Source organism: Lygodium microphyllum, chromosome 19 (assembly GCF_053477565.2).
Source record: "Lygodium microphyllum isolate KBCC chromosome 19, Lygodium_microphyllum_v1.1.10, whole genome shotgun sequence".
NCBI lineage: Eukaryota > Viridiplantae > Streptophyta > Polypodiopsida > Schizaeales > Lygodiaceae > Lygodium > Lygodium microphyllum.
In genome coordinates this window covers 67,770,027-67,782,026 of record NC_141153.1, presented here as the reverse complement: position 1 = coordinate 67,782,026, position 12,000 = coordinate 67,770,027, and the positions used below count along the sequence as shown (strand labels likewise).

The following is a 12,000-nucleotide window of genomic DNA, read 5'->3' as shown; positions in this document are numbered from 1 at the left end:
GACACGGATCCATAGCACTCCTGCTATAGCCTTGTGACTGCATAAAGGCATCAAACTTATGATACCACTCCCTAGGTGCCTGTTTCAAGCCATAAAGACTTTTCTTCAATTTGCACACTAGGTGCTCCCTGCCAGGTTCTGTAAAGCCCTTAGGCTGCTCCATATAAATCTTATCATGCAAGTCCCCATGTAAGAAAGCCGTCTTGACATCCATTTGGTATAAATCCAAGTCAAGCTGAGCAACCAAAGCCAAGACTAAGCGCAGGGTGGTCATCTTAACCACAGGAGAAAAGATCTCATCAAAGTCCACACCATGCTCGTGCTTAAAACCCTTTGCTACCAATCTAGCCTTGTATGCCGGCTTGGGGTGTCAAGGGGTACTTTTTAGGTTGTACACCCACTTGCATGGCAAACCCTTCTTGCCCGTAGGTAAGGAAACCAAATCCCAAGTGTCATTCTTATGCAGGGAGTCTATCTCAGACTGCATAGCCCTCTCCTAGGAGTGACTGTCACCCCTGCGCATAGCCTCATCATAGGTGAAAGACTCTCCTGCATCTGTAACCAAGACATAATGCATCGAGGGCTGAAATCTATCAGGTGGATGTGTGTCTCTAGTAGACCGTCTCACGGCAGGCTCTGCTGCCTGCCCAGCTGCCTGTCCAACATCCTGACCATGAGCATCTGCTGCAGCTGTAGACTGTCCAACTGATTGTGCGAGAGCTCTCGGCTCCTCCTGAAATATGACCTTGCAGATCTCAACAACTCTCTCAGGCTGCCTATGCATTTTGTCTTCATGGAAGACTACATCATGACTGCGGATGACTTTCCGCGCCTGCGGATCCCAGAGACGGTAACCCATCTCGCGTGCATCCCCATAACCAAGGAAAATGCATTTGACATCCTTGGGATCCAGCTTACTTCTCTTGTCCCTGGGCACATGGCAAAATGCCTCACATCCAAAGACACTGAGATGCGCATAAGAGGGAGGTTTTCCAGTCCATACTTGCTCTGCAACCTAGAAATCCAAACCACTAGAGGGTGATCTGTTTATGACATGCACAGTTGTACTAACTGCCTCGGCCCAAAAGCTCAGTGGTAGGCTTGCATGGCTAAGCATTATGCGTACACGCTCCTGGATGATTCTATTCATCCGCTCAGCCAAACCATTCTGGAGGGGGGTATAGGGGACGGTCAACTGACGCTTAATACCCCTCTCATCACATAACTGCTCAAAAGCATGTGAGACATACTCACTCCCATTATCTGTCCTTAGGTATTTTAGCCTATACCCAGACTGGTTCTCAACCAATGCAGGCCATCTCTGAAACACAGCCAAGACATCGGATTTTAGCTTAATGGGATAAGCCCAAACTTTCCGTGAAAAATCATCTATGAACGTAACAAAATACTTTGCACCACCCATAGACTGACAAGGCATAGGCTCACAGACATCCGAATGTACCAATGCCAAGGGCTCACTCATGCGTGGCCTATCAGACTTCTTATGTGTAGACCTAGTCTGCCTGCTATAAAGACAATGCTCACATGAATCAAAATATGCATAATCAAGGGGACGGTAAGTACTGCAAACCAGAAAGCATTTTCATTCCCTTCAAAGACATATGGCCTAAACAGGCATGCCAAAGAGATATATGTGGGATAGAACCCACATACAAAACATGATCAAGGGAAGAAGTTGATACAATCAAGGGGTAGAGACTGCCAGCCTTGGCACCTCTCGCAATCACAAGTCTGCCACGAGTGATTTTCCATGCAGAGTCTCCAAAAGATACATGATAACCTGCGTCATCAAGCTGTCCAGCCGACATGAGACTGCGTGTCAAAGCAGGTACATGACGTACATCCTGCATAACAAAATTGCTGCCAGAAGGAAACTGCAGCCTAACATCATCAATGCCCACAATATCAAGAGAGCTGTCATCACCCAAGCGCATAGTACCCGAAAGAGTATGGTATGAATGAAACCACTCTCGGCAAGGTGTCACATGAAAGGATGCACCTGAGTCCAAGAGCCAACACTGTGCATACATAGAGTGGATCCCTGTCATCTGCGAAGCACTAGAAGAAGCTGCAAGGATATAATCATCATCATCAATATCCTCAAGTTGCATAACATTGATCTCTTCAATTTTAACACTGGACTTTGCAGGCACTATGCTGCGATCAGAAGACTTATCCTGCACTTTGTCTTTCCCCTTATCTTTGTGCATTTCATTGCACAATGGTGACAAGTAACATTTGCATTTCTGCCACGGGATTTGCTACGTGACTTCCCACGAGACTTGGACCGAGATTTTTGAGAATCCCATCCACGGCCATTGCCACTGGCATGCTTTCCATATCCATCATTCCTGCCTCTAACTGTCATAGCATGCGACACACGAGAGGCATCCAAATTCTTACGGTTAACCTCTTCTTGTAGAAGAGCACTCTCAATATCAGATAATTTCAAGGTAGCAGTAGAGGCACATAATGCAGTGCGGAATACATCCCATGACTCATTAAGAGTACCAAGCAAGAAAAGAGGAGTGACATCCTCTGCAAAAGTGATGTCTTGCGAAGTCAAGTTCTTGAGTATAGCATGGAACTGGCTCAAGTAAGCAAGACATAGTCACATTCTCTTTCATGCGTAGATCCATAAGCTGCTTCAGCCAATACATTTGACTTGCTGGACTTTTCTTGTTATAGAGATTCTTGATTTTATCCCACAACTGCCATGCACTCTATTCTTCCTCAAATACAATGTAGTGAACCTGTTTTGTGAGAGAGAATACAATGGTGGACTTGCTTAACTCATCAAGCTCAAGTCATTTCTCATCTGGCATAGTTGCAGGCGAATGCCCGCTTAACCTCAAAGGTTTAATATGCGATTTCTGCACCAACACCTGCCAAATCTGGCTCTTCCAATAAGAGTAATTCGTACCATCAAGCTTAGTGATATTGAAAATAGGATGATCAGTGGACGAACTTGCCATAATGCAGGCTGGAAGACTGTAGACAGTTCAAAACTGCTTGCTGTTTACTGCAGAAAATGACCAAAAAATCACCAAAATCGAGGGAAAATGGCGAGGAAAGTAGAACCAAAGCTGCTGCCCACCAAGTACTAGTGAAAATACATCATTTCAGAGTGTTTCAATATGAAAAATCCATGTCAGTCCATACATATATGCTTGCTGTAATAAATTTCAGATTTCAGTAACAGAGAGCTAACAGTGCCAAAATCGGATCCAAGGCAATCAAATATTGCCAAGACCAAAGCCGGCATCATGCGGGCATAGCATAAGCATATGACGGTCGATAAGCATGAATCCAACACCCAAGTATGCCATACAAACATTTGCCAGTGAGTAGGCACACCCCCCAGTCAACGGGGCAAAGTGTTCCTGCTACTACCAAAACTTGACACAAGTAGGTGTCAGCTCACAAAGATATGGATCCAAAACTGAGACTTAGCTCATAAGCATACAGTGAACCAAGACATGATGTATCATTCCAAAAGGTAAGAAGTCCCAAAGTCTCAAGTGTTTGTAACTGCTCAATGGCATTTAACGGCTCAATGCATAAAAATACCGCCTGCTCAATGTCTGATAAGCATTCAAGAATGCTCCCACTGGCACAAAAGCCATATGCATGAGCTCAAGAGCTCAAGCCAAGGCAAGACACAGTGCCAATGACATAAGTCCAAGACAATACATCAATAGTACATCCCGAACATATAGGTGGTAGAGCATCCGTAAGCATGTAAGACATCAAATACATCCCAAGATACAACTCTGGCAAGCCAAGTAACATCCAAGACTACTCCAAATAATCCAAAATGCATCCAAGGTGGAGCTTCAATGAGCACTCAAGCTCAACGTATGCAGAGGGTAATCAACCGTGACATGAGCATCAAGCCATAGGCAACGGGTATGCATAAACCCAAGAAGCATCATTGTCAAAGCATATACCAATGTCAATAAGTGCGGGCTGAAATAAGCTCAAGCTTCCAAAAGCATCCGGATTCAATAACAAGCTCAAAGTCGTCCCTCGATGATCAATACATCATAGCATAACCCAAGACATATATCCGGAACCAATAGGCATATGTCAAAGCATGAAAGATAGCTTCAGTCCAAGAGTATTCAGCATACATTTACTGTTATAAACTATGTATTTTCAGCCCCAAAATCAGGGCAAAATAATAGCATTACATATAGCTTCAATCCCCCAATCAATCGGGATGCAATAGGTATCAAACCGGTTATGTAGTCATGCCCAAACAAGCATAGGCATACAAATACATGCTGTCTCAGACCTGAAATTTGTTGCAGAAGATTCTGTCATTAGAATTTGTTAAATCCAACATCACCATCGCGTTCGGAGCGTGCCAAAACCCCAACTTAGACTCTTACCTTGCCGAATCGGGTTCCGAATGCTCGAGATATGACAAAAAGAGTGATTTTTGGGCCAGATTTTGAAACAGGTGCAAAAAAAACGTGAGGTGGCTGGGGGGATCTGCTATCCCACGTGTCAACAATGGGGCCCAAAGGGGGCACAAATGAGGGCCAAAGAAGGCCTATACCAAGCCTCAGCAAGCCTTGATAGGCCGGAAGCAAGATCCAGGTGAAGGAAGCTCCAAGAGGTGTGAGCTATGGCTGTCCATAACTTGTTTATAGCCTGTGAGACCTGAGAATTGAAGTAAAACTCTGAAGAAAATGATCAAATACCTCTGATGTAATGCCCTGAAGGTGGCCAACAATGTCGGGAAGGTGCTCGGGAAGCTGGGGAGTGACGGGAGCTCGAAGGAGTTGGATATGGCTGCTGGGAAGGAGACCCAATGCAAGTAGGGAGTCGATGGGATGCTGAGAATGCCAGAACCAAGCTCAAGAGTCGGAAAGCAAAGCTCTGATACCAGTTGAAAGGGAGCGATGGATCGAAGGTTGGACTCCAGAGCTATGGCGGGAGAGCAAGAGCAAGAAAGGGAGGGACTAGAAATGGGAACTCCAACAGTCACAATGTGTGACCGGGCCTTCCTTTATTCAAACTGTCACTAAAAGAATAAAGAATAAAGTGACGGTGACGGGCGTCCCCGCCACCTGCAGTGTGCAGTGGCGGTGACATTCAGTGTAGTAATACACGGGCGCCTAGGCAGAGGCGCCTTTACCCCCAACAGTGTCATTATTGTGGGAAGTAAGGTCATATTTGGCCATAGTGCCATAAAATGCATAATGATAAGTGCAAGGAAAAGGAAAAGGGTAAAGTGCAGGAAAAGACTGATGATCATAGCATTGTCTTTAACAAGTCCAGCGTCAAGATAGAAGAGATTGATGTCGTGTAGACCGATTTTGATGATGATTATATACTTATAGCTTTTTCTTTTGATGTTTCATAGTTGATTGATGCCTCATTCACCTTTGCTCATTGTGTTGGGTAATTGATTCAGGGGCTTCATTTCATGTATGTTTCTTTGGATGATATATGTCATGTTCTGGCTTTAATTAAAAGCCTACTTTTTGCTAGACAATTGAATGATGAAGGTTATGTTGTCTCTTTTGGTGATTTCTCATGGAAGTTTACCCATGGGAATCTTGTCTTGGCACTCTTTATCCCTTACTTGTATTTGGGTCTATTAATCATGTTTTGACAGTGGCTACAGTACCACATGCAACATTATGGCATCATTGCCTTGGGCACATGTCACTCAAGGAAATGAAAATGCTTACATGTTTGGAGTATCTTTCGTCCCTTGACTATTAAGTGTTTTGATTCTTATGATCATTGTCTTTATGGCAAGTGGATCCGTAGTTCGCGTAAGAAGTTTGGCGTAATGTGTATGGGTGAGTCTCTAGCTCTTGTTCATTGTGATATCTATGGACCTATGCCTAGCAAGTCGTTAGGTGGCATGAAGTATTTTGTTATTTTCATTGATGATTACTCACATAAGGTTTGGGCATTTCTTATCAACGAAAGTAATGGTTACATTTCAGCATTGGCTTGCTCTTGTTGAGAACTAGTTTGGGTATAGGCTAAAATGTTTGCGATTTGGCAGTGGGGGTGAGTATGTATCTAAAGTCTTTGAGCAATTTTATAATGAGAGGGGTACTAAGCGTCAACTGACCGCCCGTACATCCCACCCTAGAATGGTATGGTTGAGCACATGAATAGGACGATTCAGGAGCGAGTCCGTAGTATGCTTTGCTAGGCAAACTTACTACAATACTTTTGGGCTAAGGCAGTTACTACTATTGTATATTTGATTAATCGATTCCTATGCATTACTCTTGACTATTAGATTGTAGAGGAGGTATGGTTTAGAGAACCTTCATCATATGCTTATTTGCGTGTCTTTGCTTGTGAGAATTTTTTCCGTATTTCCAAGGACAAGCACAATAAGTTGGATCTTAAGTCCATAAAATGCTTTTTTCTTGGTTATGGGGATGTAGGTGAGATGGGCTATTGCCTATGTGATTCGCAGGCTCGAAAGGTCATTCACAGCCATGATGTTGTTTTTCATGAGGAGAAAATGCATAAGTAGCGTAAGTAGGTCATTGAGGTACATAGGGTGCTATTTTAAGAGGAGCCCCCTATTATTGTATGGCTAGCTAGATAGCATGTAGCAGTTGATGCTCTAGTGGCCTAGGACTATAGTATTAGACAAGAGGTATAGGCTCCATAGCTTGTTTTACGGCGGTCTACTAGAGATAGATGTCAACTTAATCGGTTTGCACCCTTTATGGATTATGTTATGGTGACAAATGTTGGTGAGCCTGTTACCTATGATGAGGCCATGTGCAGAGGTGATAGTCACTCGTGGGAGAGAACCATGTAGTCAGAGTATGACTCGTTGGAAAAAAAATCATACGTGGGATTAGGTTCCTTTGCCTAGTGAAAAGCGTGCTTTACTATGCAAGTGGGTGTAGAAGTTGAAAAGTATTCCTAAATATCCCAAGTTCATCTATAAGGCTAGATTGGTTTCTAAAGGGTTTTAAACAAGAGCATGGTGTTGACTTCGATGAAATATTCTCTCTTGTTATCAAGATGATTACCCTACGCTTGGTATTGGGTTTAGTTGCACAACTAGATTTGAACCTCTATCAAATAGATGTCAAGACGGCTTTTTTACATGGGGACTTGTACGATGAGATTAGGCAAAAGGTAGAGAACACCTAGTGTATAAGTTGAGAAAGAGCTTTTATGACCTTGAGTAGGCACCTAGGGAATGGTCTCCCAAGTTCGATGCTTTCAATACATTCACAAGGATATACTCACAATGATATGGATTTGTGTTTATATATGAAGAAAACTCGTGATGGTAGCCTTATGATTTTGGTACTCTATGTGGATAATATGTTGATTGTTAGGAGCATTCATGATGAGTTGGATGCCTTGAAAAGTCAGTTCAAGAAAAGCTCTGAGATAAAGGACATGGAACATGCCTCACATATTCTTGGAATGTGCATCATGTGTGATCGCTCTAAGTCGCAAAAGGAGTACATCCAAAAGGTCCTTGAGTGGTCTTATATGCAGGATGTTAAGCCTATTGGCTGTCCTTTATATTCTCATGTGAAGGTTGGTTAGGCCGATTGCCCGTAGTTTGATGAGTAGAAGGCGGAGATGGCCAAGATTCCTTATGCATATGGAATGGGCAATTTGATGTATGCCGTTATGGCCACTTGTCTTGACATAGCATTGTAGTGGGAGTCGTAGCATGCTATATTGCTACACTTGGCAGCTAGCATTGGGATGCTTTGAAGGATATCACGAGGTACCTTAAGGGCATTGTAGATATGTACATATGTTATGGTGGCCAAGATACAGGAGTCGTGGGGTACACTAACTACTAACTATGTAGGACATGAAGACAGTTGGAAGTCCACCTCTAGCTATGTCTTCACATTTACTGGAGGTGCTGTTTTTTGGATGTTAAGAGTGCAAAGATGCATGGCTCTATCCACTACAGAGAGAGAGTATGTTACAACCACTAAGGTTTGCAAGGAGGCTCTTTGGTTAGGCCGTTTGGCCGCAGACCTTGGTATTACTAACGTGGTCCCTACAATGCATTTGGATTTAATGTTCTATTCAATTGGCCAAGAATCTGGTCTTCCATGTGAAGACAAAGCACATTGAGGTATATTACCACTTTATTAGAGAGGTCATTGAGGACAAGTCCATTGAGCTTGTCAAGATCTCAACTAGCTAAAATCCTACTGATCTGCTCACTAAAAGTCTCTCAGCGGAGCGTTTTGCCTTCCTTAGGAAGTTGATGGGCGTTAAATGAGATGATGTCTTTCCTTATCCTATTGTACTATATGTATATTTGTAGTTTGTCACTTTTTTCTTACTCTCTTCTCACTAGGGGTACATTTGCCTTTAAGTGGAAGGTGGTTGGGGGTAAAAGCGCTTGTGCCTACGTTACTTGTGTATTACTACATTGATAGTATCCATACACTTGTTCACTCCAATAGGTGGTGGATACCCATCACTATCACTTCATTCTTTATTCTTTTAGTGACGTTTGAATAAGGGAAGTTTGGTCATGCATTGTGACTGTTGGAGTTTCCACATCTTGAGTGTCTCTCTCTCGCTCTCTTGCTCCATCCGCCATAGCTCACTCCTCCATTGCTTCTGCTTGCTCATGCTCTCACTGAAGCTTGTCCCTTCAACTGATGGATTGCTTATTACTCATCATGATTGTACACTTAGCATGCTAGATAGGATTGGACATGGGATGGACTAGACCAAGTGTCTTTTCCATTTTTATGTGATCCTTGAGACTTCAATCATGATATATCGATTTGTACTATGGGCCCAATGGGCCTCTAGTAGACTTTACACCTTTTTGCTTCTTTTATTTCTCTCTCTCCTCTGCCCAAGGATGTTCCTTTAGGGCACTCTGCAAGTGAACTCTTGTGTGCCCTTGTTAGCCCATAGATATGGTTTTTAGTATTTACAACATATTGTCTGTTGCTGTGTTCCTGCCTGCCTGCTTTCTTAGTCTCAGAAAACCTATGCGCACAGGAATCTACACAATGTTTTCACTTCATTCTCAACATAAATGGGAAGTACAGATATGCGTGTATACCATCTTACCTTTTTGGAAAAGATTCCTTCACCAACATTCAATAGACCAAACCTTGTGTTGGGTTGTTTTTTATGATTGAAAAGTTGTATTGGTTGGTGGTTTGTTTCATGCAGAAGCCCATTAGAAGAGGTCGTATTGGGAAGTTTCTTAAAGTTGAAGAACTTGGCCGCCGGAAAATTGATGACAAAGTAAGTGAAGTGCGATGATTGACTTCAAATATGCCATAAATGAAGTTGGACTATTATGAGTCCTACATACACAGTATCATGACAGTTAACTGTGTGGGTAGTGTCTATTCCTCTTCTATGTTTTCCACATCTATGTTTATCATTCAAATAGACAGTTCTTCTGTTTCACAATGATTTGGCCTTTTTGCAGGAACTTTATGTGGTGAAGATTTTCAATGCTCTGGATGATACCAGGAAGGGTGAAGTAATGTCCTCCTGATTTTTGTCTAAATGTTTGCATGTTGCTCATTTATTTATCTCAAATGGATGTCTCCTTACGTGAACCTACATATTTTTTTTCTGTGTCATACTAAGTAGCATGGGGAGCACAAACACTAATTCTTTTTCGGGTCAGTGCAGATAGCTTGTAATACGGCTGCAGAAGCAGTGAGATGGTTGGATGCTTTTCAACAGGCAAAGGAGGTATATATCTGCTTATTTTACAGGGTATTTCACAATGCTAGTTTTACAAGCATAATGTTGAACTTCTGCATTGCATTGCTTTTGTAATGGTTGAACTGCCTCAGTGATTCTTGGTGGAATTATTCATGTTAACTGAAGTTTCGTATACAGTAGAGCCATTGACCTTTTTAAAGTCAGTGATTCTCCAGAGGGTAGAGCTTGTGCAACAAGTTGTAAAAGAGGGGGGGTTTGGGAAGGGTTTTTTTTTTGGTGAGTGGAAAGTTGAATCCCCATAAGGATTATCTGAGTCACCTAGACTAGGTGCTTGTTCCCAGTGGTGACAGAAATATTTGGTCCAGAGTGATAGGGATAGCTACACAGTGGCCTCCAGTGCGTAACACCTCTCAAGGTACTTCAACATCCTCTCTGAATCATGAGGTTTCCTGCAGTGGCATGTGGTGGTGTCAAATAGTTGAGAATTGAGATTGGCTCTGCAGGAGTCATCCTCTGCTGCTTGATGACACTGCTGGATCTTGCCTTTTTGTCATGCTAGTCTACAATGCACTTTTCCAGAAAACAAAGATGACGTTTTATTTATAACAACTTTTCAGAAAATTTAGGCCACGAAATTTCAGCTCTAAAGTTTGGGAAGGTAGAACATGTATGTGGTTGAATGACCTGTATCTCATGTAGCCTTTGCTCTGTTTATTTCAGCGTGCTTGAATTAGCTGGTTTTTTAAGAGGGAGATTTGAGATGACATAGTTGGCTTTTAGATCACTGCTATAAATTTGGCTATAGGCAAATATAGTTGTATGGTAGGGAAAAAGTCTTTTTGATATTCTTCATACATATGGGATGTTTTTGAAATCAATGTACATGCTTTGGCAGAATAGTGCGCATGTATGGTATTCAGAAAGCATTATCAGCAGACTCTAGAGATATATTTGCAGAAACTGTTTGTAGAGCTAGTGAAGACCCCCATATTTTTCAAACTACAGTAAGAATACACATTCCCAAACAACAGAAGCCAATTGAGTTGGTCTTCATCTTGCTGTTTCACTCTCACTACTTCTTTCACCTCAAATATTGCTTGACCGTTGCTTATGTTTATAAGATATGTCAAGGATGGTCCGTGGAAGTCTAAAAAATTACTCCCTTCCCTGTTGCTGCTTTGTCAGTCTGATTTAGATTTCTGATGCTTGCAGGTAGCGTCTGACTTCAAAAGTAGTGGGCACAAATTTCTCAATGATAAAGATGAGTAAGGTCCCTCTTTGCATGTAAGGTTATTATGCATGCATCTTAACACAATTGTGAGGGAAAATTTCCCTATGATAAAATTTCTCTTGCTTTTGAGGTATCTAACTCATGTATGCATGCACCTTGATGTTGTTCACCTTTCTACACTGAGGCCATGCAACCATTTTCAATGGTGTTAATTGAAGGTTTGAACTTAGCGGTCATCGTCATCGTTTGCGAAACTATGCACGGGGCCTGACCAGACTTATTACAATTGGCAGAGGTAACAGCCAGATTTAAAGCACGGTAGCCTCGTATTTGTCAAGATGGAGACAAGTATTCATCAATGAAGGCTATACATGGACATTTGTTAATTGTTTCTCTCAAAATCTCTTGGTGTTTTAACATCTTGCTCATATCAAATGTGCAATAGACTTATGCATCCACTCTTATTGATACAAAGGCATCCTCTTTCTTTATGATGTAGAATGACATATGGGCTGTTTTATAGCAAGTCTAAGACTCAGCAGTATGTACTAAAATCATTGTTTTGTCATTTGTTGTACTTACTTTTGAGATAGTAGAAAGTTGCGAATAAGTTACTTGTAGATTAGATGTGCTTCACTCAAAACACTCAGCTTGAAACGTCGTTTGTTAAAAAATGCAAGCTAGATCAAGAGGGCTGTTTTGGTTACAAGTTTTGTCTATAAGCCAAATCTTTTATATTACCCCAGTACCCACAACATTTGGCCCATAAGATGGAAATCTTTACAAAACTGTAACCCACTTCTTCTATAATATCTCCATAATTCAACATATTCAATTTAATCTCACCCCTTAACCCTTAACCCTAAACCCTGAACCCCAAGCATGCACATTGTTTAAGATCCACACCTATTAAAGCAAGTTGTTGGTCATCCAACAATCTCCCCATGAAGTTTATTGTTTTAGAGTTGGGAGATCAACCTACCCTTTCACTCGTTTTTACAAATTTTCTTATGGTTTTCATGTTTGTTGTGGGATCCCTAACCTTATTCTATGCAACTAGC

At 42.0% G+C, this 12,000-nt stretch overlaps 1 protein-coding gene across 6 annotated transcripts in view; it reads left to right on the top strand.

Moving 5' to 3' along the window:
• The window catches only part of LOC148019980 (ENHANCED DISEASE RESISTANCE protein (DUF1336)), a 218,773-nt gene that overhangs the window by 45,497 nt on the left and 161,276 nt on the right, over nucleotides 1-12,000 (top strand). For 5 of the 6 annotated variants that reach the window (XM_087700219.1, XM_087700217.1, XM_087700218.1 and 2 more), the window contains 5 exons: nucleotides 9,199-9,273; nucleotides 9,464-9,517; nucleotides 9,673-9,735; nucleotides 10,921-10,973; nucleotides 11,158-11,234. In XM_087700219.1, the coding sequence (XP_087556345.1) occupies nucleotides 9,199-9,273; nucleotides 9,464-9,517; nucleotides 9,673-9,735; nucleotides 10,921-10,973; nucleotides 11,158-11,234 (322 nt within the window). The remainder of the gene's footprint in view (nucleotides 1-9,198; nucleotides 9,274-9,463; nucleotides 9,518-9,672; nucleotides 9,736-10,920; nucleotides 10,974-11,157; nucleotides 11,235-12,000) is intronic. The other variant, XM_087700215.1, reaches the window with a different exon arrangement.